Source organism: Aegilops tauschii, chromosome 2 (assembly GCF_002575655.3).
Source record: "Aegilops tauschii subsp. strangulata cultivar AL8/78 chromosome 2, Aet v6.0, whole genome shotgun sequence".
Lineage (NCBI taxonomy): Eukaryota > Viridiplantae > Streptophyta > Magnoliopsida > Poales > Poaceae > Aegilops > Aegilops tauschii.
The window spans coordinates 118,162,399-118,190,324 of NC_053036.3; the positions used below are offsets into that span (position 1 = coordinate 118,162,399).

The 27,926-nt window shown below is 46.3% G+C and overlaps 1 protein-coding gene across 1 annotated transcript; it reads left to right on the forward strand.

Moving 5' to 3' along the window:
- The first annotated feature begins 1,115 nt into the window (after positions 1–1,115).
- On the forward strand, positions 1,116–4,043 carry LOC109740927 (uncharacterized). The gene is made up of 5 exons (XM_020299991.4): positions 1,116–1,440; positions 1,560–1,633; positions 2,212–2,344; positions 3,050–3,313; positions 3,416–4,043. The coding sequence occupies exons 1-5, from the start codon at positions 1,315–1,317 to the stop codon at positions 3,692–3,694; spliced, it is 876 nt and encodes a 291-aa protein (XP_020155580.1). The 5' UTR covers positions 1,116–1,314; the 3' UTR covers positions 3,695–4,043.
- Positions 4,044–27,926: the final 23,883 nt, after the last annotated feature.

A 27,926-nucleotide genomic window follows, 5' to 3' on the forward strand; every position in this document is an offset into this window, starting at 1 on the left:
CCACGACCACCACGAGCTACCCCATCAGTAGATCGAGACCTCTTTTGGCTGCCCTAACTTAGTTGAATCCATTCACGGTGCTAGAATCGCGAAAAACTTGCTCATTTAGGTGTATAAATTGGTGGCATTTTTATGTAGAGAGAGGAGAAGGTAAGAACAGAAGAGAACAGAAGAAGAAGGGAGGAAGGGGAGAAGAAGAAGGGAGGAAGGGGAGGATAAGGGCGCAGGGAGCAGCCGGCCAGCCGCGCGCGAGGTGGCAGCACCCTGTCGGCCAGCAGCTGGCTGATCGGCCCGCGGAAGGCCGACAGGGGCACGCCCGCGCCGACAGCTCCCTCCCTCCCCCTCGCGGCGTGGCCAGCCCAATCAGAGGCCGACGCGTGCCAGGCGGGCCAGCAGTCGGCCAGCAGCAAGCCGATCGGCCTGCTGTGGGCCGATTAGGTCCAGTCGGCCTGCAGCGGGCCGACGGTGTATTATTTTTGAAAATTATTTTTTTGGCGTAATATTTGTGTAATTTAATAAAAAAATGTATTATTTAAAAAAAATTAGCGCCAATATAGACATCCATCCAAACATCAACTAAAAAAACACAACATAAAAATCAAATAGAAGTAGCACTCCAAGTTAAAAAGGAACGGAATAAGCGCAAGATGCAAATGTACTATGGAAACCCTAGAAAAATGCAAACATATCGATTCACGGGAGGCGAAATCGCGGCAGCACCGGCGCTAATAAATCGTGCAACAGCCACCGGATCACCCTAGAACATTCCCGTAATCCCATCATTGACGGGAGAGGCGGCACCAGCGGCAGCAGCAGAGCAGAGAAACGGCAACGGTAATGGACGCCACAGCGCGCCCGTTCCGGCCGCACGCGAACGTTCGGAAATTTCAAATACCGGGGGAGGGCGAGGCGAGGCGAGGCGTACGTACGTTACGCTACGGGCGGACCCGGCCCCTCCCCCGGTCAACCCCCTCCGGGCTCCGGCGCGGGCCCAGGCGGAGATCGGCACACAGTGCCGCCGGCCCCACATGTCATGGACGGCCAGGCCCGGTGGGTGGGGGGGCCGACGGGCGCGCGTGGGGTCTTTAAAAAAGGGGGTCGGGGCGGCACAGCGACTCCTCCTCACCTTCCTTCCATTCGACTCCACTCCACTCCCCCTCCCACCTCACCCTCGCCTCGCCTTTTTAGAGAGAGAAACACGAGCTCCCCCACCCCCACCCCCATCCCCACCGAGGTAGTAGAGAGAGAAACCCAGACCCAGGCCTCCCCCCGCCCCTGCACCGAGCTCAGGCCGTAGCGGAGGAGGAGGAGGAGATGGAGAGGCCGGCGCCGGTGAGGAAGTCCCACACCAACACGGCGGACCTGCTGGCGTGGCCGGAGGGGGCGCAGCCGGAGCTCGCCGACGGGGCCACGCCGCCGCCCAACCGCCGCCCGCACCAGGTGACTTCACGGGACGGAGGCGGATTCCCGTCCCCTGCTTCTAGCCCTTTTCGAATTGCTGGGTCAGGGGTTCGATTGTCTCGTCTCCTAACTCCTTTTCCCCTTCTCTGCGCGTGCAGCCGTCGGAGGCGATCCACAAGGTGGTGTTCGGCGGGCAGGTCACGGAGGAGGAGGCCGAGAGCCTCAACAAGAGGTGAGATCGGGGGCATCTGGCTAGTAGTTGCGTGCTGCCTTCTCCTGCGGGGGAGGGTGCTCGGAGGAACGATTTCGGGCTGTGTTTCTGTTTCGTTCACAGATTTGGGCTTCGGCGAGTAGTAGATCTCTCGAGTTTCATGCCGCCTCCTTCGCGAATCGTTGGTCTCCGGGATGCTTTCCTCGATCTGCGTATCTGGTGTCTAGGGAAATACGCCTGGTTTGAATTTCTGTTTGGTTGGTGAGATTTGTGCGCCGAGTTTTGGTGCTGTTGGATAGGCTTGTAGGGTCACGTGGTTTGTGTGCTCGACTGCTCATGCAACGGTGTTTGCAGTTGCACCCACTGCGTCATACAAATTTTGTTGATGTGCTGTTGGGCTGGATTTTTTTTTGGAATTTGAACTGATTACTGATGTGTTTGCACCCTGATTTGTGCATAAACATGTTAATTTGCTTTGTTCCTTAGATCTTAGATAAAGAATCTTGTCACAAAGAGGCTTATCTCGCCCTGATTTACTGAATTACACGGTGCAGTTCACTGAATGAGCTGTTCATTTATTTACTTAATTTTCTCCTCAGGAAACAATGCTCGGCTCCCAAGTGGAAGGAGATGACAGGAAGCGGCATATTTGCAGCTGGAGGTGAGGCTGAGGAAGACGAATCCGCTAACGCTTCTGCAACACCCGTCCGAACGGCTTCAAAGAATTATCAGGTGCTGTTTTCTGTGAAATCTTTTTTTTCTTACAGAACAGAAACATGCTGATTAATGTGCCCCTCTTTCGATCTGCGATATTGCAAGTTGTATTAGCTGTTATGCATTGCTAGTAAGGACGATGGATTTTTATTTATTCACATGCTGTGCTGAATGATTGAGAGGGTAGCACTTACTTAGTATCCCCCTGATTTGCTTGCACATTTGATATTAGCTGCTGGTTGCTAGAATCAACCTTGTTAAATGTTCTAACCTCCAGGTCAGAAGTTGTTGGGATGAATCTTGTGGAAAGGGTCTGGCTATATATAGTTATTGATATGTGGTCACATTGGTTGGTGACCTTTCCTTGTAAATTCTAATAGAACTGGACCTTGATTCAACTATTAAACTAGGCCTTTGTTTTCAATTGCTTTGTTTGGTAGACAGTGGGATTTAGGTAGTCAGGTACCTTTGTTTTTTTCTTCCGTTCACAAGATACAGCATTACAGCTTAGGTGTAGTGCTTCATGACATTTCATAAAAGTAGACCAACTGCTTCCATAATTAGGACTACACATAGTTAACTAGAGAAATACTGTCACTGCACTCATTTTTTTACCGGTACTCTGAAAAACTGTAAATTCGGTACGGTTGCAAAATTGAAAAGAACATTTCGCTCAATATAGACTTCCTGACAGAGCTCAATCTGATTTTTGTCAAACTACAGGCAATCAGTACCATAAGTCACATCTCCTTTGCTGAGGACGAAAGTGTTTCTCCCAAGAAGCCAACCTCCATAGCCGAGGTGGCAAAGCAGCGAGAGCTAAGTGGCACGCTCCAGAGCGAGGATGACAGCAAGCTGAAGAAGCAGGTATCCAATGCGAAATCGAAGGAGCTGAGCGGCCACGGCATCTTTTCTCCTCCAGAGGACCTCAGGCCACGCAACTCGGAGAACGGCTCGACCTCGCAGACGCCAGGGAAGAACGCACAGGTTCGCATTCCTCAACAAACACGTCTCCTCCTAATCTGGACACTGGGCGGTTTCCCAGCTCTGAATGGAGTGCTTATATATGCTTTCAATCGCCTTCGGCAGGTGAGCAGCATCAAATTCGGAGAGGCCGACGACGCCGACAGCGTTGTGAAGACCGCGAAGAAGATCCCGACGAAGAAGTTCAACGACCTGACGGGCAACAACATCTTCAAGGGCGACGCCGCGGAGGCCCCCGGCACGGCGGAGAAGCAGCTGAGCGACGCCAAGCTCAAGGAGATGAGCGGCAGCAACATCTTCGCCGACGGCAAGGCGCCGGCCCGGGACTTCCTCGGCGGCATCCGCAAGCCCCCCGGCGGCGAGAGCAGCATCGCGCTGGTCTAACAGCGACGACGACAACCCCTGATGGACAGGACAGGACAGACATAGCCTACAACATTCTTCGTTCTTCACCTTCACCCCGTCGCCGTCTCGATCTAGGAGTGATTGATTTCTAGGGAGCTTTTTTTTCTTCGTCGTCGTCGTTGGTGGGACTGATCTGCGATTGAGCTTCTGGTTTGGTTTTCCCCCTTTCCTTTTCCTGGCGCCGGGTGCTTCCCCTTTCCTGTTCTCGCTGTTAATTAATCCTCATGGTGTGGTTAGTGGCTGCGGCAAGCAAGCAACGTTGATGGCTCGTTCGTTCGTTGGTTCGTCGTCAGGTCGCCTCCTCTAAGTTAACAACAATTGGTGTGCATTTTGCTGCGTTTGTGGTTGGGTTGGTTGGTCGTGGCGTACCTAAAGTGAGTGATGTTTCAGCTGCTGCGGGATCTTGGATTCTTTTTTCTTATTGCGTGCTGCGTCTCGGATGCCCTGTTGGTAGGTCCGTCGCATGGTTCGTTCGTTCCTTGCAGCAGTGCCACCTAACTTCATCCAACTACGACTTTCTGAGCGGCGCCAGCGTCTTTTCAGATTGTACCGTGACCCCAGCTCTCTCTCTCGTCGAGTCTGAATTGCGCGCGCACACACACGGGGGCCCTCGCTGGTCTCGCTACTGTTGCGCGCTCTTTGGATACGAACAAGTTCGCGGTGCTACTCTACAGTAGCTGCCTTTTTTCTTTTGGGGCATGTGGATGGGAGTTGCACCTTGTGATGATGATGTGATTGATTAGCACGCAGGCACGCTTGGCATGGGATTGTGTACCGGTAAAAGCTTCGGCTGGCAATGATACCGTGACGTCAGTTGTGGGCATACGGGTTTTTCTCATGATGAATAGCTCCCTCCCCCATCTCCAAGAATCTTCCACACCCGGAATAGTATGGAGATGTATGCGGAAGCCGCTCAAATCTGGCCAATTTGAATTTTAAATGCATAGCAATAGCAAGTTAAAGTGCGATTTTATTCACATAACACCCGATCAGAACCAAAAACAAAGGCGATGTTCATAGCTTTTACATGCCCGATCACGAGAATATCTTAATCTGACTATTCGTGCAAATCTGAGCCTCCACGCTCACTCTGTCACCGACTCCTTCTCAGTCGCCTCCGTCTTCTCAGTCGTCTCCTTCTCCGGCGTCTCGAACTCGGCTTTCAAGCACTTCAACATCCTAAGATGGACGGCTTGCACGATCATCCTTGCATTGGCATCCAACTCGTCCATCTTCAAGTTCAACACGGATTCTTCTAAGCGGTTGCGATCTCAACCTTCTTCTCTTCGAGGTTCACCATTTTATCTGTCACCACATTTCAACCTTCTTTCCTCCTTGATGTCGGAGTGCTGACACATGTCTCCTCCTCCTTCGCCAAGATGTTCTCGAACCTCTTTGTCATCTTGGCCGTTGCCCCTTCTCGCTTCTCCTTCTCCTCCTCACACTTCTTTCCTGGGAACTCTCTTCTAACCTTTTTAAGCGGCTCTTTTGTTGGGTCGGTTGCATCGTCCGCTTCTTCGCCGGTGCAAATGCCAACGATCTTGATGGTGTTGACAATGAATAAATTTCACTTGAGTTGCCCACTTAACTTCAACCAACAATGTATGAGGACGAAGCTCCTTTTCACCACCCTCAAGAACAAGTTGCACACATAGGAGGCAAAGAAAGAAAAAACATTGTCAACAAGTTGCATATCCGGCCAAATGACCAACGCATAGAGCATATCCGACCAAATGACGAACACACATAACAACTCACTTGCTCGGTGATTTGCGCACCACCAGGCCACTACTCGATTAGTTGTTTCAAATGGCCGCAATAATTGCACACAGTCTCTTGGATGGTGTAACATCAATGGTTGAGCGACTTAGTCCCATGATCGCAGATGAGTTTGTCGCGGTAGGGCCCAAAATTCTTGTCCTCATGAAACCAAGTATGAATGTGGACCCAAAATATATAATGCGCTCTTTTGCTCCCCCATGGATTGAAGGAAATATGCCCTAGAGGCAATAATAAAGTTATTATTTATTTCCTTATATCATGATAAATGTTTATTATTCATGCTAGAATTGTATTAACCGGAAACATGATACAAGTGTGAATACATAGACAAACATAGTGTCACTAGTATGCCTCTACTTGACTAGCTCGTTGATCAAAGATGGTTATGTTTCCTGACCATATACATGAGTTGTCATTTGATAAACGGGATCACATCACTAGGAGAATGATATGATTGACTTGACCCATTCCGTTAGCTTAGCACTTGATCGTTTAGTATGTTGCTATTGATTTCTTCATGACTTATACATGTTCCTATGACTATGAGATTATGCAACTCCCGAATACCGGAGGAACACTTTGTGTGCTACCAAACGTCACAACATAACTGGGTGATTATAAAGGTGCTCTACAGGTGTCTCCAAAGGTACTTGTTGAGTTGGCATATATCGAGATTAGGATTTGTCACTCCGATTGTCGAAGAGGTATCTCTGGGCCCACTCGGTAATGCACATCACTATAAGCCTTGCAAGCATTGTAACTAATGAGTTAGTTGCAGGATGATGTATTACGGAACGAGTAAAGAGACTTGCCGGTAACGAGATTGAACTAGGTATTGAGATATCGACGATCGAATCTCGGGCAAGTAACATACCGATGACAAAGGGAACAACGTATGTTGTTATGCGGTTTGACCGATAAAGATCTTCGTAGAATATGTGGGAGCCAATATGAGCATCCAGGTTCTGCTATTGGTTATTGACCGGAGACGTGTCTCGGTCATGTCTACATAGTTCTCGAACCCGTAGGGTCCGCACGCTTAAAGTTCGGTGACGATCGGTATTATGAGTTTTTGTGTTTTTGATGTACCAAAGGTAATTCGGAGTCCCAGATATGATCACGGACATGACGAGGAGTCTCGAAATGCTCGAGACGTAAAGATCGACATATTGGACGACTATATTCGGACACCGGAAGTGTTCCGGGTGGTTTCGGAGAAAACCGGAGTGCCGGAGGGTTACCGGAACCCCCCCGGGAGAAATAGTGGGCCTTATGGGCCTTAGTGGAAGGAGAGAGGGCTGGCCTAGGGCAGGCCGCGTGCCCCTCCCCCTCTGGTCCGAATTGGACTAGGAGAGGGGGGGTGCTACCTCTTGAGCACTGCGTTGGTTTTCCCTTGAAGAGGAAAGGGCGATGCAGCAAAGTAGCGTAAGTATTTCCCTCAGTTTTTGAGAACCAAGGTATCAATCCAGTAGGAGGCCACGCACAAGTCCCTCGCACCTACACAAACAAATAAATCCTCGCAACCAACGCAATAAAGGGGTTGTCAATCCCTTCACGGTCACTTACGAGAGTGAGATCTGATAGATATGATAAGATAATATTTTTGGTATTTTTATGATAAAGATGCAAAGTAAAGAAAGTAAAATAAAAACGGCACAAGAAATAGCTTGTTGTCGGGAGATTAATATGATGGAAAATAGACCCGGGGGCCATAGGTTTCACTAGTGGCTTCTCTCAAGAGCATAAGTATTACGGTGGGTGAACAAATTACTGTTGAGCAATTGACATAACTGAGCATAGTTATGAGAATATCTAGGTATGATCATGTATATAGGCATCACGTCCGAGACAAGTATACCGACTCCTGCCTGCATCTACTACTATTACTCCACACATCGACCGCTATCCAGCATGCATCTAGAGTATTAAGTCCATAAGAACAGAGTAACGCTTTAAGCAAGATGACATGATGTAGAGGGATAAACTCATGCAATATGATATAAACCCCATCTTGTTATCCTCGATGGCAACAATACAATACGTGCCTTGCTGCCCCTGCTGTCACTGGGAAAGGACACCGCAAGATTGAACCCAAAGCTAAGCACTTCTCCCATTGCAAGAAAGATCAATCTAGTAGGCCAAACCAAACTGATAATTCGAAGAGACTTGCAAAGATAACCAATCATACATAAAAGAATTCAGAGAAGAATCAAATATCGTTCATAGATAAACTTGATCATAAACCCACAATTCATCGGTCTCAACAAACACACCGCAAAAGAAGATTACATCGAATAGATCTCCACGAGAGAGGGGGAGAACATTGTATTGAGATCCAAAAAGAGAGAAGAAGCCATCTAGCTAATAACTATGGACCCGAAGGTCTGAAGTAAACTACTCACACATCATCGGAGAGGCTATGGTGTTGATGTAGAAGCCCTCCGTGATCGATGCCCCCTCCGGCGGAGCTCCGGAACAGGCCCCGAGATGGGATCTCATGGGTACAGAAGGTTGCGGCGGTGGAATTAGGTTTTTGGCTCCGTATCTGGTAGTTTGGGGGTACGTAGGTATATATAGGAGGAAGGAGTACGTCGGTGGAGCAACAGGGGCCCCACGAGGGTGGAGGGCGCGCCTGGGGGGGGGGGGGGTAGGCGCGCCCCCTACCTCGTGCCCTCCTGGTTGCTTTCTTGACGTAGGGTCCAAGTCCTCTGGATCACGTTCGTTCCAAAAATCACGTTCCCCAAGGTTTCATTCCGTTTGGACTCCGTTTGATATTCTTTTTCTGCGAAACTCTGAAATAGGCAAAAAACAACAATTCTGGGCTGGGCCTCCGGTTAATAGGTTAGTCCCAAAAATAATATAAAAGTGTATAATAAAGCCCAATAATGTCCAAAACAGAATACAATATAGCATGGAACAATAAAAAATTATAGATACGTTGGAGACGTATCAAGCATCCCCAAGCTTAATTCCTGCTCGTCCTCGAGTAGGTAAATGATAAAAACAGAATTTTTGATGTGGAATGCTACTTGGCATAATTTCAATTTAATTCTTCTTAATTGTGGTATGAATATTCAGATCCGAAAGATTCAAGACAAAGGTTTAATATTGACATAAAAATAATAATACTTCAAGCATACTAACTAAGCAATCATGTCTTCTCAAAATAACATGGCCAAAGAAAGCTATCCCTACAAAATCATATAGTCTGGCTATGCTCTATCTTCACCACACAAAATATTTAAATCATGCACAACCCCGATGACAAGCCAAGCAATTGTTTCATACTTTTAACGTTCTCAAACTTTTTCAATCTTCACGCAATACATGAGCGTGAGCCATGGACATAGCACTATATGTGGAATAGAATGGTGGTTGTGGAGAAGACAAAAAGGAGAAGATAGTCTCACATCAACTAGGCGTATCAACGGGCTATGGAGATGCCCATTAATAGATATCAATGTGAGTGAGTAGGGATTGCCATGCAACAGATGCACTTAGAGCTATAAGTATATGCAAGCTCAACAAAAGGGAACTAAGTGGGTGTTGATGTCTACTACGCAACCTTCTTCTTGTAGACGTTGTTGGGCCTCCAAGTGCAGAGGTTTGTAGGACAGTAGCAAATTTTCCTCAAGTGGATGACCTAAGGTTTATCAATCCGTGGGAGGCGTAGGATGAAGATGGTCTCTCTCAAGCAACCCTGCAACCAAATAGCAAAGGGTCTCTTGTGTCCCCAACACACCCAATACAATGGTAAATTGTATAGGTGCACTAGTTCGGCGAAGAGATGGTGATACAAGTGCAATATGGATGGTAGATATGGGTTTTTGTAATATGAAAATATAAAAACAGCAAGGTAACTAATGATAAAAGTGAGCACAAACGGTATTGCAATGCGTTGAAACAAGGCCTATGGTTCATACTTTCACTAGTGCAAGTTCTCTCAACAATAATAACATAAATGGATCATATAACTATCCCTCAACATGCAACAAAGAGTCACTCCAAAGTCACTAATAGCGGAGAACAAACGAAGAGATTATGGTAGGGTACGAAACCACCTCAAAGTTATTCTTTCCAATCAATCCGTTGGGCCATTCCTATAAGTGTCACAAACAGCCCTAGAGTTCGTACTAGAATAACACCTTAAGACACAAATCAACCAAAACCCTAATGTCACCTAGATACTCCAATGTCACCTCAAGTATCCGTGGGTATGATTATACGATATGCATCACACAATCTCAGATTCTCTATTCAACCAACACATAGAACCTCAAAGAGTGCCCCAAAGTTTCTACCAGAGAATCATGACAAAAACGTGTGCCAACCCTATGCATAAGTTCATGGGCGGAACCCGCAAGTTGATCACCAAAACATACATCAAGTGAATCACGTGATATCCCATTGTCGCCACAGATACGCATGGCAAGACATACATCAAGTGTTCTCAAAAGGGAAAACTCAATCCATTACAAGAGAGTAGAGGGGGAGAAACATCATAAGATCCAACTATAATAGCAAAGCTCGTGATACATCAAGATCGTGCCAAATCAAGAACAAGAGAGAGAGAGAGAGATCAAACACATAGCTACTGGTACATACCCTCAGCCCCGAGGGTGAACTACTCCCTCCTCGTCATGGAGAGCGCCGGGATGATGAAGATGGCCACCGGTGAGGGTTCCCCCCTCCAGCAGGGTGCCGGAACAGGGTCCCGATTGGTTTTTGGTGGCTACAGAGGCTTGCGGTGGCGGAACTCCCGATCTATTCTGTTCCCCGAAGGTTTTAGGGTATATGGGTATATATAGGTGAAAGAAGTACGTCAGGGGAGCCACGAGGGGCCCACGAGGGTGGAGGGCGTGCCCAGGGGGGTGGGCGCGCCCCCCTGCCTCGTGCCTTCCTCGTTGCTTCCTTGACGTGGACTCCAAGTCCCCCGGGTTGCTTTCCTTTCAAAAATAACTTCTCCAGAAGGTTTCATTCCGTTTCGACTCCATTTGATATTCCTTTTCTTTGAAACACTGAAACAAGGGAAAAAACAAGAACTGGCACTGGGCTCTGGGTCAATAGGTTAGTCCCAAAAATAATATAAAAGTGCATAGTAAAGCCCATGAAACATCCAAGATGGATAATATCATAGCATGGAACAATCAAAAATTATAGATACGTTGGAGACGTATCAGGTGTCCATCCAACTGTTGGAAATATGCCCTAGAGGCAATAATAAATTGGTTATTATTATATTTCCTTGTTCATGATAAACGTTTATTATCCATGCTAGAATTGTATTGATAGGAAACTCAGATACATGTGTGGATACATAGACAACACCATGTCCCTAGTAAGCCTCTAGTTGACTAGCTCGTTGATCAATAGATGGTTACGGTTTCCTGACCATGGACATTGGATGTCGTTGATAACAGGATCACATCATTAGGAGAATGATGTGATGGACAGGACCCAATCCTAAGCCTAGCACAAGATCGTGTAGTTCGTTTGCTCAGAGCTTTTCTAATGTCAAGTATCATTTCCTTAGACCATGAGATTGTGCAACTCCCGGATACCGTAGGAATGCTTTGGGTGTACCAAACGTCACAACGTAACTGGGTGGCTATAAAGGTGCACTACAGGTATCTCCGAAAGTGTCTGTTGGGTTGGCACGAATCGAGACTGGGATTTGTCACTCCGTGTAAACGGAGAGGTATCTCTGGGCCCACTCGATAGGACATCATCATAATGTGCACAGTGTGACCAAGGAGTTGATCACGGGATGATGTGAGTTACGGAACGAGTAAAGAGACTTGCCGGTAACGAGATTGAACAAGGTATCGGGATACCGACGATCGAATCTCGGGCAAGTAACATACCGATAGACAAAGGGAATTGTATACGGGATTGATTGAATCCTCGACATCGTGGTTCATCCGATGAGATCATCGAGGAGCATGTGGGAGCCAACATGGGTATCCAGATCCCGCTGTTGGTTATTGACCGGAGAGTCGTCTCGGTCATGTCTACCTGTCTCCCGAACCCGTAGGGTCTACACACTTAAGGTTCGGTGACGCTAGGGTTATAGAGATATTAGTATGCGGTAACCCGAAAGTTGTTCGGAGTCCCGGATGAGATCCCGGATGTCACGAGGAGTTCCGGAATGGTCCGGAGGTAAAGATTTATATATGGGAAGTCTTATTTTGGTCGCCGGAAAAGTTTCGCACTTTATCGGTATTGTACCGGGAGTGCCGAAAGGGGTCCGGGGGTCCACCAGCCCCGGGGGGCCACATGGGCTGTAGGGGGTGCGCCTTGGCCTATATGGGCCAAGGGAACCAGCCCCAAGAGGCCCATGCGCCAAGAGATAAGATAAAAGGAGAGTCCTAAAGGGGGAAGGCACCTCCGAGGTGCCTTGGGGGGGAAGGACTCCTCCCTGGCCGCATCCTTCCTTGGAGGAAGGGCCAAGGCTGCCCCCCCTCTCCCTTGGCCCTATATATAGTCGGGGGAAGGGAGGGCAGCAATACCCAATCCCTGGCGCCTCCCTCTCCCTCCCGTGACACCTCTCCCTCCCGTTAGTGCTTGGCAAAGCCCTACCGGGATCCCCGCTACTTCCACCACCTCGCCGTCGTGCTGCTGGATCTCCATCAACCTCTCCTTCCCCCTTGCTGGATCAAGAAGGAGGAGACGTCGCTGCTCCGTACGTGTGTTGAACGCGGAGGTGCCGTCCGTTCGGCGCTAGGATCATCGGTGATTTGGATCACGACGAGTATGACTCCATCAACCCCGTTCTCTTGAACGCTTCCGCTCGCGATCTACAAGGGTATGTAGATGCACTCCTTCCCTCTCATTGCTAGTAAACTCCATAGATTGATCTTGGTGATGCGTAGAAAATTTTGAATTTCTGCTACGTTATCCAACAGTGGCATCATGAGCTAGGTCTATGCGTAGTTTCTATGCAAGAGTAGAACACAAAGTAGTTGTGGGCGTCGATGTTGCCAATTATTCTTGCCGCTACTAGTCTTATCTTGTTTCGGCGGCATTGTGTTGGAAATATGCCCTAGAGGCAATAATAAATGGTTATTATTATATTTCTTTGTTCATGGTAATTGTCTATTGTTCATGCTATAATTGTATTATCCGGAAATCGTAATACATGTGTGAATACATAGACCACAAAGTGTCCCTAGTAAGCCTCTAGTTGACTAGCTCGTTGATCAACAGATAGTCATGGTTTCCTGACTATGGACATTGGATGTCATTGATAACGGGATCACATCATTAGGAGAATGATGTGATGGACAAGACCCAATCCTAAGCATAGCATAAAAGATCGTGTAGTTTCATTTGCTAGAGCTTTTCCAATGTCAAGTATCTTTTCCTTAGACCATGAGATCGTGCAACTCCCGGATACCGTAGGAGTGCTTTGGGAGTGCCAAACGTCACAACGTAACTGGGTGACTATAAAGGTGCACTACGGGTATCTCCGAAAGTGTCTGTTGGGTTGGCACGGATCGAGACTGGGATTTGTCACTCCGTGCGACAGAGAGGTATCTCTGGGCCCACTCGGTAATGCATCATCATAATGAGCTCAATGTGACTAAGGCGTTAGTCACGGGATCATGCATTGCGGTACGAGTAAAGAGACTTGCCGGTAACGAGATTGAACAAGGTATTGGGATACTGACGATCGAATCTCGGGCAAGTAACATACCGATTGACAAAGGGAATTGCATACGGGATTGATTGAATCCTCGACACTGTGGTTCATCCGATGAGATCATCGTGGAACATGTGGGAGCCAACATGGGTATCCAGATCCCGCTGTTGGTTATTGACCGGAGAGGCGTCTCGGTCATGTCTACATGTCTCCCGAACCCGTAGGGTCTACACACTTAAGGTTCGGTGACGCTAGGGTTGTAGAGATATGTGTATGCGGAAACCCGAAAGTTGTTCGGAGTCCCGGATGAGATCCCGGACGTCACGAGAGGTTTCGGAATGGTCCGGAGGTGAAGAATTATATATAGGAAGTCAAGTTTCGGCTACCGGGAAAGTTTCGGGGGTTACCGGTATTGTACCGGGACCACCGGAAGGGTCCCGGGGGTCCACCGGGTGGGGCCACCTGTCCCGGAGGGCCCCGTGGGCTGAAAGTGGAAGGGAACCAGCCCTTAGTGGGCTGAGGCGCCCCCCTTGGGCCTCCCCCCATGCGCCTAGGGTTGGGAACCCTAGGGGGGGGGGAGCTTCCCCCTTGCCTTGGGGGGCAAGGCACCCCTTCCCCCCCACTTGGCCGCCGCCCCCTTGGAGATCTGGTCTCCCAAGGGCTGGCGCCCCCCCGGGGTCCTATAAATAGTGGGGGGGAGGGGGGCAGCAACCTACAGCCTTGGGCGCCTCCCTCCTCCCCTGCAACACCTCTCTCTCTCTCGCAGAAGCTTGGCGAAGCCCTGCCGGAGACCCGCTACATCCACCACCACGCCGTCGTGCTGTTGGATCTCCATCAACCTCTCCTTCCCCCTTGCTGGATCAAGAAGGAGGAGACGTCGCTGCACCGTACGTGTGTTGAACGCGGAGGTGCCGTCCGTTCGGCACTCGGTCATCGGTGATTTGGATCACGGCGAGTACGACTCCGTCATCCACGTTCATTGGAACGCTTCCGCTCGCGATCTACAAGGGTATGTAGATGCACTCCTTTCCCCTCGTTGCTAGTAGACTCCATAGATGCATCTTGGTGAGCATAGGAAAATTTTAAAATTATGCTACGATTACCAACAGTGGCATCATGAGCCAGGTCTATGCGTAGTTACTATGCACGAGTAGAACACAAAGCAGTTGTGGGCGTTGAGTTTGCCAATTCTTCTTGCCGCTACTAGTCTTTTCTTGTTTCGGCGGCATTGTAGGATGAAGCGGCCCGGACCGACCTTACACGTACACTTACGTGAGACAGGTTCCACCGACTGACATGCACTAGATGCATAAGGTGGCTAGCGGGTGTCTGTCTCTCCTACTTTAGTCAGAACAGATTCGATGAAAAGGGTCCTTATGAAGGGTAAATAGAAATTGGCAAATCACGTTGTGGTCATACGTAGGTAAGAAACGTTCTTGCTAGAAACCTACAAACCACGTAAAAAACTTGCAACAACAATTAGAGGACGTCTAACTTGTTTTTGCAGCAAGTGCTATGTGATGTGATATGGCCAGAAGATGTGATGAATGATATATGTGATGTATGAGATTGATCATATTCTTGTAATAGGAATCACGACTTGCATGTCGATGAGTATGACAACCGGCAGGAGCCATAGAGAGTTGTCTTTATTATTTTGTATGACCTGCGTGTCATTGAATAACGCCATGTAAATTACTTTACTTTGTTGCTAAACAGTTAGCCATAGAAGTAGAAGTAATCGTTGGCGTGACGACTTCATGAAGACACAATGATGGAGATCATGGTGTCATGCCGGTGACAAAGATGATCATGGTGCCCCGAAGATGGAGATCAAAGGAGCATAATGATATTGGCCATATCATGTCACTATTTGATTGCATGTGATGTTTATCATGTTTTTGCATCTTATTTGCTTAGAACGACGGTAGCAAGTAGGATGATCCCTCATAATAATTTCAAGAAAGTGTTCACCCTAACTGTGCACCGTTGCGAAGGTTCGTTGTTTCGAAGCACCACGTGATGATCGGGTGTGATAGATTCTAACGTTCGAATACAACGGTTGTTGACGAGCCTAGCATGTACAGACATGGCCTCGGAACACACGCAATACACTTAGGTTAACTTGACGAGCCTAGCATGTACAGACATGGCCTCGGAACACGGAGGACCGAAAGGTCGAGCATGAGTCGTATAGAAGATACAATCAACATGGAGATGTTCACCGATCTTGACTAGTCCGTCTCACGTGATGATCGGACACGGCCTAGTTAAACTCGGATCATGTTTCACTTAGATGACGAGAGGGATGTCTATCTGAGTGGGAGTTCATTAAATAATTTGATTAGATGAACTCAATTATCATGAACTTAGTCTAAAATCTTTACACTATGTCTTGTAGATCAAATGGCCAACGTTGTCCTCAATTTCAACGCGTTCCTAGAGAAAACCAAGCTGAAAGATGATGGCAGCAACTATACGAACTGGGTCCGGAACCTGAGGCTCATCCCTATAGTAGCCAAGAAAGATTATGTCTTAGAAGCACCGCTAGGTGATGCACCAATCCCACAGAACCAAGACGTTATGAACGCTTGGCAATCACGTGCTGATGATTACTCCCTCGTTCAGTGCGGCATGCTTTACAGCTTAGAACCGGGTCTCCAAAAGCGTTTTGAGAAATATGGAGCATATGAGATGTTCGAGGAGCTGAAACTGGTTTTTCAAGCTCATGCCCGGGTCGAGAGATATGATGTCTCCGACAAGTTCTTCAGCTGTAAAATGGAGGAGAACAGTTCTGTTAGTGAGCACATACTCAGAATGTCTGGGTTACACAACCGCTTGTCTCAGCTAGGAGTTAATCTCCCGGATGACGCGGTCATTGACAGAATCCTCCAGTCGCTTCCACCAAGCTACAAGAGCTTTGTGATGAACTACAATATGCAGGGGATGGAAAAGACCATTCCCGAGGTATATTCAATGCTGAAATCAGCGGAAGGGGAGATCAGAAAAGAACATCAAGTGTTGATGGTGAATAAAACCACCAAGTTCAAGAAGGGCAAGGGTAAGAAGAACTTCAAGAAGGACGGCAAGGGAGTTGCCGCGCCCGGTAAACCAGTTACTGGGAAGAAGTCAAAGAATGGACCCAAGCCCGGGACTGAGTGCTTTTATTGCAAGGGAAGTGGTCATTGGAAGCGGAACTGCCCCAAATATTTGGCGGACAAGAAGAAGGCCGGCAACACCCAAGGTATATGTGATATACAAGTAATTGATGTGTACCTTACCAGTACTCGTAGTAGCTCCTGGGTATTTGATACCGGTGCGGTTGCTCATATTTGTAACTCAAAGCAGGAACTACGGAATAAACAGAGACTGGCAAAGGACGAGGTGACGATGCGCGTCGGGAATGGTTCCAAGGTCGATGTGATCGCCGTCGGCACGCTACCTCTGCATCTACCCACGGGATTAGTTTTAAACCTCGATAATTGTTATTTAGTGCCAGCTTTGAGCATGAACATTGTATCTGGATCTCGTTTAATTCGAGATGGCTACTCATTTAAATCCGAGAATAATGGTTGTTCTATTTATTTGAGAGATATGGTTTATGGTCATGCCCCACTGGTCAATGGTTTATTTTTGATGAATCTCGAACGTGATGTTACACATGTTCATAGTGTGAATACCAAAAGATGTAAAGTTGATAACGATAGTCCCACATACTTGTGGCACTGCCGCCTTGGTCACATTGGTGTCAAGCACATGAAGAAGCTCCATGCAGATGGACTTTTGGAGTCTCTTGATTACGAATCATTTGACACGTGCGAACCATGCCTCATGGGTAAGATGACCAAGACTCCGTTCTCCGGAACAATGGAGCGAGCAACCAACTTATTGGAAATCATACATACCGATGTGTGTGGTCCAATGAGTGTTAAGGCTCGCGGAGGATATCGTTATGTTCTCACTCTCACTGATGATTTAAGTAGATATGGGTATGTCTACCTAATGAAACACAAGTCTGAAACCTTTGAAAAGTTCAAGGAATTTCAAAGTGAAGTTGAGAATCAACGTGACAGAAAAATAAAATTCTTACGATCAGATCGTGGTGGAGAATATTTAAGTCACGAGTTTGGTGCACACTTAAGGAAATGTGGAATAGTTTCACAACTCACGCCGCCTGGAACACCTCAGAGAAATGGTGTGTCCGAACGTCGTAATCGCACTCTATTGGATATGGTGCGATCTATGATGTCTCTTACCGATTTACCGCTCTCATTTTGGGGTTATGCTTTAGAGACTGCCGCATTCACTTTAAATAGGGCACCGTCTAAATCCGTTGAGACGACACCGTATGAATTATGGTTTGGGAAGAAACCTAAGCTGTCGTTTCTAAAAGTTTGGGAATGCGATGCTTATGTCAAGAAACTTCAACCTGAAAAGCTCGAACCCAAGTCGGAAAAATGCGTCTTCATAGGATACCCTAAGGAAACTATTGGGTATACCTTCTACCTCAGATCCGAAGGCAAGATCTTCGTTGCCAAGAACGGGTCCTTTCTGGAGAAGGAGTTTCTCTCGAAAGAATTGAGTGGGAGGAAAGTGGAACTTGATGAGGTGATAGTCACCCCTTCCGAACCGGAAAGTAGCGCAGCACGGGAAAATGTTCCTGTGGTGCCTACACCGACTGGGGAGGAAGTTAATGATGATGATCATGAAGCTTCGGATCAAGTTACTGAACTTCGTAGGTCCACAAGGACACGTTCCGCACCAGAGTGGTATGGCAACCCTGTCCTGGAAATCATGTTGTTAGACAACGGTGAACCTTCGAACTATGAAGAAGCGATGGCGGGCCCGGATTCCGACAAATGGCTAGAAGCCATGAAATCCGAGATAGAATCCATGTATGAAAACAAAGTATGGACTTTGACTGACTTGCCCGATGAGCGGCGAGCCATAGAAAACAAATGGATCTTTAAGAAGAAGACGGACGCAGATGGTAATGTGACCATCTACAAAGCTCGACTTGTCGCTAAGGGTTATCGACAAGTTCAAGGGGTTGACTACGATGAGACTTTCTCACCCATAGCGAAGCTGAAGTCCGTCCGAATCATGTTAGCAATTGCCGCATACCATGATTATGAGATATGGCAGATGGACGTCAAAACGGCATTCCTTAATGGCTTCCTTAAGTAAGAGTTGTATATGATTCAACCGGAAGGTTTTGTCGATCCTAAGAATGCTAACAAAGTGTGCAAGCTCCAGCGCTCAATCTATGGGCTGGTGCAAGCATCTCGGAGTTGGAACATTCGCTTTGATGAGATGATCAAAGCGTTTGGGTTTACACAGACTTATGGAGAAGCCTGTGTTTACAAGAAAGTGAGTGGGAGCTCCGTAGCATTTCTCATATTATATGTGGATGACATACTATTGATGGGAAATGATATAGAATTCTTGGAAAGTATAAAGGCCTATTTGAATAAGTGTTTTTCAATGAAGGACCTTGGAGAAGCTGCTTATATATTAGGCATCAAGATCTATAGAGATAGATCAAGACGCCTCATTGGTCTTTCACAGAGTACATACCTTGACAAGATATTGAAGAAGTTCAGTATGGATCAGTCCAAGAAGGGGTTCTTGCCTGTATTGCAAGGTGTGCAATTGAGCACGGCTCAATGCCCGACCACGGCAGAAGATATAGAAGAGATGAGTGTCATCCCCTATGCCTCGGCCATAGGGTCTATTATGTATGCCATGCTGTGTACCAGACCTGATGTAAACCTTACCGTAAGTTTGGTAGGAAGGTACCATAGTAATCCCGGCAAGGAACACTGGACAGCGGTCAAGAATATCCTGAAGTACCTGAAGAGGACTAAGGATATGTTTCTCGTTTATGGAGGTGACGAAGAGCTCGTCGTAAAGGGTTACGTCGACGCTAGCTTCGACACAGATCTGGATGACTCGAAGTCACAGACCGGATACGTGTATATTTTGAATGGAGGAGCAGTAAGCTGGTGCAGTTGCAAGCAAAGCGTCGTGGCGGGATCTACATGTGAAGCGGAGTACATGGCAGCCTCGGAGGCAGCACAGGAAGCAGTCTGGATGAAGGAGTTCATTACCGACCTAGGGGTGATTCCCAATGCGTCGGGCCCAATGACTCTCTTCTGTGACAACACTGGAGCTATTGCCCTTGCGAAGGAGCCCAGGTTTCACAGGAAGACCAGGCATATCAAGCGTCGCTTCAACTCCATTCGTGAAAGTGTTCAAAATGGAGACATAGATATTTGTAAAGTACACATGGACCTGAATGTAGCAGATCCGTTGACTAAACCTCTCCCTAGGGCAAAACATGATCAACACCAGGACGCAATGGGTGTTCGATTCATCACAATGTAACTAGATTATTGACTCTAGTGCAAGTGGGAGACTGTTGGAAATATGCCCTAGAGGCAATAATAAATGGTTATTATTATATTTCTTTGTTCATGGTAATTGTCTATTATTCATGCTATAATTGTATTGTCCGGAAATCGTAATACATGTGTGAATACATAGACCACAAAGTCTCCCTAGTAAGCCTCTAGTTGACTAGCTCGTTGATCAACAGATAGTCATGGTTTCCTGACTATGGACATTGGATGTCATTGATAACGGGATCACATCATTAGGAGAATGATGTGATGGACAAGACCCAATCCTAAGCATAGCATAAAAGATCGTGTAGTTTCGTTTGCTAGAGCTTTTCCAGAAATACAATGTCAACTACATGATCATGCGAAGCAATATGACAATGATGGAGTGTGTCATAATAAACGAAACGGTGGTAAGTTGCATGGCAATATATCTCGGAATGGCTATGAAAATGCCATGATAGGTAGGTATGGTGGCTGTTTTGAGGAAGGTATATGGTGGGTGTATGATACCGGCGAAAAGTGCGCGGTATTAGAGAGGCTAGCAATGGTGGAAGGAAGAAAAAGTGTGTATAATCCATGGACTCAACATTAGTCATAAAGAACTCATATACTTATTGCAAAAATCTACAAGTTATCAAAGCAAAGTATTACGCGCATGCTCCTAGGGGGATAGATTGGTAGGAAAAGACCATCGCTCGTCCCCGACCGCCACTCATAAGGAAGACAATCAATAAATAAATCATGCTCCGACTTCATCACATAACGGTTCACCATACGTGCATGCTACGGGAATCACAAACTTTAACACAAGTATTTCTCAAATTCAAAACTACTCAACTAGCATGACTCTAATATCACCATCTTCATACCTCAAAACAATTATCAAGCATCAAACTTCTCATAGTATTCAACACACTCATAAGAAAGTTTTTACTAGTCTTGAATACCTAGCATATTAGGATTATTTAAGCAAATTACCATGCTGTTTAAGACTCTCAAAATAATCTAAGTGAAGCATGAGAGAATAATAGTTTCCATAAAACAAAATCACCACCGTGCTCTAAAAGATATAAGTGAAGCACTAGAGCAAAAACTATATAACTCAAAAGATATAAGTGAAGCACATAGAGTATTCTAATAATTTCCGAATCAAGTGTGTCTCTCTCAAAAGGTGTGTACAGAAAAGATGATTGTGGTAAACTAAAAAGCACAGACTCAAATCATACAAGACGCTCCAAGAAAAACACATATCATGTGGTGAATAAAAATATAGCTCCAAGTAAAGCTACCGATGGAAGTAGACGAAAGAGGGGTTGCCATCCGGGGCATCCCCAAGCTTTGGTTTTTTGGTGTCCTTAGATTATCTTGGTGGTGCCATGGGAATCCCCAAGCTTAGGCTCTTGCCACTCTTTGTTCCATAATCCATCAAATCTTTCACCCAAAACTTGAAAACTTCACAACACAAAACTCAGCAGAAAATCTCGTGAGCTCCGTTAGCGAAAGAAAACAAAAGACCACTTCAAGGTACTGTAATGAAATCATTCTTTATTTATATTGGTGTTAAACCTACTGTATTCAAATTTCTCTATGGTTTATAAACTATTTTACTAGCCATAGATATATCAAAATAAGCAAACAACACACGAAAAACAGAATCTGTCAAAAACAGAACAGTCTGTAGTAATCTATAACTAACGCAAACTTCTGGAACTCCAAAAATTCAGCCAAAATAGGATGACCTAGAAAATTTGTTTATTGATCAGAATCAATTGGAATCAATATTTATCACGTTCTGGTGATTTTTAACAATTATTTTCGTGAACAGAAAGTTTCTGGAATTTTCAGCAAGATCAAATAACTATCATCCAAGAAGATCCTATAGGTTTAACTTGGCACAAACACTAATTAAAACATAAAAAGACATCTAACCAGAGGCTAGATCAAAGATTTATTCCTAAACAGAAGCAAAAAGCAAAAAATAAAAATAAAATTGGGTTGTCTCCCAACAAGCGCTATCGTTTAACGCCCCTAGCTAGGCATAATAGCAAGGATAGATCTAGGTACTGCCATAATAATAAGATAGATCATTAAAACTCATTTCATACTCTCTACGTTCGGCAGCAAGCTTTCTTTGTGGCAACCAAAAGTAATCAAAAGGGCTAAATTTAATGGGACAAAAATCCCCAAGATCAACCTTAGGAGGTATACGTTCCTCCTTCGGCCCTTCATATTGCACAACCAATTCATCATTATAAGCATTCTTTTGACAGAACTTGGTGAGCCTATATTCGAGTGAATATCCTAGCTCATTATTTCGAATAGCAAAATCATCATTAAGTTCAGAAATTCTATCAACTAGAATATTGGTAGGAACCTTTTTTCTAAGGTTTTCATTAAAAGCAACATAATCTAGAGATTGAAAGCGCATTATTTCCACTTGATCAAATAAGATAGTTTCTATGGGAGGACGTCCAGCGTCCACCCTATAACGCGCAAAGATTTCTTTGGCCTCTTTTATGATAAATCTGAACTCATGAGCCAAAAAGATAGTAGCGGCTCGCTTAACAGAAGAGTGCTCAATGTTAGAAAATTCTAGGAAAATCCTCTGTATGCAGGGATGCATGTGCATAAATTGTCTTTCAAGTTCAACTACAAGCATGGCGATAGCATCCGCAAGACTACTAGTTCTATGAAGAATAGAACTACCCATAGAAGGCAAATCACCGACACAAGTAAAGAAATCTTGGATAACTCCTTTTCCAATAATGTTACCACTACCAATTCCGAATTTTTTTTGTATGTAAGGTAGGGGATTCTTTAGCAGGAGCATCAGAATTTTCCATGATATTATTATTATCCTTATCGACAATAATTTCCCCAATTTCAGACATAACGGCAGAAAGTGTGCGGAGCAAAAAGAAAGAGGGAGGCAAAAAAGGGAAAAGAGAGGGCGAATAAAACGGCAAGGGTGAAGTGGGGGAGAGGAAAACGAGAGGCAAATGGCAAATAATGTAATGCGGGAGATAAGGGTTTGTGATGGGTACTTGGTATGTTGACTTTTGCGTAGACTCCCCGGCAACGGCGCCAGAAATCGCACGTTGGCGGGAGTCAAAGCTTTACTTGACTTGGTGTGAGCCTCCCCGGCAACGGCGCCAGAAATCCTTCTTGCTACCTCTTGAGCACTGCGTTGGTTTTCCCTTGAAGAGGAAAGGGTGATGCAGCAAAGTAGCGTAAGTATTTCCCTCAGTTTTTGAGAACCAAGGTATCAATCCAGTAGGAGGCCACTCACAAGTCCCTCGCACCTACACAAACAAATAAATCCTCGCAACCAACGCAATAAAGGGGTTGTCAATCCCTTCACGGTCACTTACGAGAGTGAGATCTGATAGATATGATAAGATAATATTTTTGGTATTTTTATGATAAAGATGCAAAGTAAAGAAAGTAAAATAAAAACGGCACAAGAAATAGCTTGTTGTCGGGAGATTAATATGATGGAAAATAGACCCGGGGGCCATAGGTTTCACTAGTGGCTTCTCTCAAGAGCATAAGTATTACGGTGGGTGAACAGATTACCGTTGAGCAATTGACAGAATTGAGCATAGTTATGAGAATATATAGGTATGATCATGTATATAGGCATCACGTCCGAGACAAGTAGACCGACTCCTGCCTGCATCTACTACTATTACTCCACACATCGACCGCTATCCAGCATGCATCTAGAGTATTAAGTTCATAAGAACAGAGTAACGCTTTAAGCAAGATGACATGATGTAGAGGGATAAACTCATGCAATATGATATAAACCCCATCTTGTTATCCTCGATGGCAACAATACAATACGTGCCTTGCTGCCCCTGCTGTCACTGGGAAAGGACACCGCAAGATTGAACCCAAAGCTAAGCACTTCTCCCATTGCAAGAAAGATCAATCTAGTAGGCAAAACCAAACTGATAATTCGAAGAGACTTGCAAAGATAACCAAAGAATCAAATATTGTTCATAGATAAACTTGATCATAAACCCACAATTCATCGGTCTCAACAAACACACCGCAAAAGAAGATTACATCGAATAGATCTCCATGAGAGAGGGGGAGAACATTGTATTGAGATCCAAAAAGAGAGAAGAAGCCATCTAGCTAATAACTATGGACCCGAAGGTCTGAAGTAAACTACTCACACATCATCGGAGAGGCTATGGTGTTGATGTAGAAGCCCTCCATGATCGATGCCCCCTATGGCGTAGCTCCGGAACAGGCCCCAAGATGGGATCTCACGGGTACAGAATGTTGCGGCGGTGGAATTAGGTTTTTGGCTCCCTATCTGGTAGTTTGGGGGTACGTAGGTATATATAGGAGGAAGGAGTACGTCGGTAGAGCAACAGGGGGCCCACGAGGGTGGAGGGCGCGCCTGGGGGAGGAGGGGGTAGGCGCGCCCCCTACCTCGTGCCCTCCTGGTTGCTTTCTTGACGTAGGATCCAAGTCCTCTGGATCACGTTCGTTCCAAAAATCACGTTCCCGAAGGTTTCATTCCGTTTGAACTCCGTTTGATATTCTTTTTCTGCGAAACTCTGAAATAGGCAAAAAACAGCAATTCTGTGCTGGGCCTCCGGTTAATAGGTTAGTCCCAGAAATAATATAAAAGTGTATAATAAATCCCAATAATGTGCAAAACAGAATATAATATAGCATGGAACAATAAAAAATTATAGATATGTTGGAGACGAATCAGGGGGCGGCGCCCCCTTTCCTTCTCCCTCTCCCCCTTCCTTTCCCCCTCCTAGTAGGAGTAGGAAAAAGGGGAGTCCTACTCCTACTAGGAGGAGGACTCCTCCTCCTGGCGCGCCCCACAGGGCTGGCCGACCTCCCCCTTGCTCCTTTATATACGGGGGCAGGGGGGCACCTCTAGACACACAAGTTGATCTGTTGACCTCTCCCAGCCGTGTGCAGTGCCCCCTCCACCATAATCCACCTCGATCATATCGTAGCAGTGCTTAGGCGAAGCCCTGCGTCGGTAGCATCATCATCACCGTCATCACGCCGTCGTGCTGACGAAACTCTCCGGCGAAGCTTTGCTGGACCGGAGCTCATGGGACGTCATCGAGTTGAACGTGTGCTGAACTCGGAGGTGCCGTGCGTTCGGTACTTGGATCGGTCGAATCATGAAGACGTACGACTACATCAACCGCGTTGAGCTAACGCTTCCGCTTTCGGTCTACGAGGGTACGTGGACGCACTCTCCCCTCTCGTTGCTATGCATCACCATGATCCTGTGTGTGCGTAGGAATTTTTTTGAAATTACTACGTTCCCCAACAGTGGCATCCGAGCCTGGTTTTATGCGTAGATGTTATATGCACGAGTAGAACAAAAGTGAGTTGTGGGCGATACAAGTCATATTGCTTACCAGCATGTCACACTTTGGTTCGGCAGTATTGTTGGATGAAGCGGCCCGGACCAACATTACGCGTATGCTTACACGAGACTGGTTTTACCGCCGTGCTTTGCACACAGGTGACTAGCGGGTGTCAGTTTCTCCAACTTTAGTTGAATCCAGTGTGGCTACGCTCGGTCCTTGCGATGGTTAAAACAACACTAACTTGACAAACTATGGTTGTGGTTTTGATGCGTAGGTAAGAACGGTTCTGTTGGGGAACGTAGTAATTTCAGAAATTTTCGTACGCACACACATGATCATGGTGATGCATAGCAACAAGAGGGGAGAGTGTGTCCACATACCCTCGTAGACCGAAAGCGGAAGCGTTAGCACAAGGCGTTTGATGTAGTCGTACGTCTTCACGATCCGACCGATCCGGGTACCGAACGTATGGCACCTCCGAGTTCAGCACACGTTCAGCTCGATGACGTCCCTTGAACTCCGATCCAGCCGAGCTTTGAGGGAGAGTGCCATCAGCACGATGGCGTGGTGACGGTGATGATGATGTTACCGACGCAGGGCTTTGCCTAAGCACCGCTACGATATGATCGAGGTGGAATATGGTGGAGGGGGACACCGCACACGGCTAAAAGATCAAGAGATCAATTGTTGTGTCTCCAAGGGGTGCCCCCTCCCCGTATATAAAGGAGTGGAGGAGGGGGAGGGGGCCGGCCACCCTAGGCGCGCCCCATGAGGAGTCCTACTCCCACCGGGAGTAGGACTCCCCCCTTCCAAGTGGGAGTAGGAGAGGAGAGGGAAGGAGAGAGAGGGGGAAAGGAAAGGGGGGCGCCGCCCCCCTCCTTGTCCAATTCGAACTGGGGGGGGGGGAGGGGGTGCGCAGCTGCCCTTGGTCGCCCCTCCTCTTCTCCACTAGGGCCCAATAGGCCCATTAGTCTCCCCGGGGGGTTCCGGTAACCCCCCGGTACTCCGGTATGTGTCCGAAACTCCCGGAAACCATTCCGATGTCCGAACATAGTCGTCCAATATATCGATATTTATGTCTCGACCATTTCGAGACTCCTCGTCATGTTCGTGATCATATCCGGGACTCCGAACTACCTTCGGTACACTAAAACACAAAACTCATAATACCGATCGTCATCTGACTTTAACCGTGCGGACCCTACGGGTTCTAGAACTATGTAGACATGACCGAGACACGTCTCTGGTCAATAATCAATTGCGGAACCTGGATGCTCATATTGGCTCCTACATATTCTACGAAGATCTTTATCGGTCAAACCGCATAACAACATACGTTGTTCCCTTTGTCATCGGTATGTTACTTGCCCGAGATTCGATCGTCGGTATCTCAATACCTAGTTCAATCTCATTACCGACAAGTCTCTTTACTCGTTCCGTAATACATCATCTCACAACTAACTCATTAGTCACAATGCTTTCAAGGCTTATAGTGATGTGCATTACCGAGAGGGCCCAGAGATACCTCTCCGACAATCGGAGTGACAAATCCTAATCTCGAAATACGCCAACCCAACAAGTACCTTCGGAGACACCTGTAGAGCACCTTTATAATCACCCAGTTACGTTGTGACGTTTGGTAGCACACAAAGTGTTCCTCCGGTAAACGGGATTTGCATAATCTCATAGTCATAGGAACATGTATAAGTCATGAAGAAAGCAATAGCAACATACTAAACGATCAAGTGCTAAGCTAACGGAATGGGTCAAGTCAATCACATTATTCTCCTAATAATGTGATCGCGTTAATCAAATGACAACTCATGTCCATGGCTAGGAAACTTAACCATCTTCGATTAACGAGCTAATCAAGTAGAGGCATACTAGTGACACTATGTTTGTCTATGTATTCACACATGTATTATGTTTCCGAATAATACAATTCTAGCATGAATAATAAACATTTATCATGATATTAGGAAATAAATAATAACTTTATTATTGCCTCTAGGGCATATTTCCTTCAGTCTCCCACTTGCACTAGAGTCAATAATCTAGATTACACAGTAATGATTCTAACACCCATGGAGTTTTGGTGCTGATCATGTTTTGCTCGTGAGAGAGGCTTAGTCAACGGGTCTGCAACATTCAGATCTGTATGTATCTTGCAAATCTCTATTCTCCCACTTGGACTTGGTCCCGGATGGAATTGAAGCGTCTGTTGATGTGCTTGGTCCTCTTGTGAAATCTGGATTCCTTTGCCAAGGCAATTGCACCAGTATTGTCACAAAAGATTTTCATTGGACCCGATGCACTAGGTATGACACCTAGATCGGATATGAACTCCTTCATCCAGACTCCTTCATTTGCTACTTCCGAAGCAGCTATGTTCTCCGCTTCACACGTAGATCCCTCCACGACGCTTTGTTTAGAACTGCACCAACTGACAGCTCCACCGTTCAATGTAAACACATATCCGGTTTGCGATTTAGAATCGTCCGGATCAGTGTCAAAGCTTGCATCGACGTAACCATTTACGACTAGCTCTTTGTCACCTCCATAAACGAGAAATATCCTTAGTCCTTTTCAGGTATTTCAGGATGTTCTTGACCGCTGTCCAGTGATCCACTCCTGGATTACTTTGGTACCTCCCTCCTAGGCTAATAGCAAGACACACATCAGGTCTGGTACACAACATTGCATACATGATAGAGCCTATGGCTGAAGCATAGGGAACATCTTTCATTTTCTCTCTATCTTCTGCAGTGGTCGGGCATTGAGTCTTACTCAATTCACACCTTGTAACACAGGCAAGAACCCTTTCTTTGCTCGATCCATTTGAACTTCTTCAAAACTTTGTCAAGGTATGTGCTTTGTGGAAGTCCAATTAAGCGTCTTGATCTATCTCTATAGATCTTGATGCCCAATATGAAAGCAGCTTCACCGAGGTCCTTCATTGAAAAACTCTTATTCAAGTATCCTTTTATGGTATCTAGAAATTCTATATCATTTCCAATCAACAA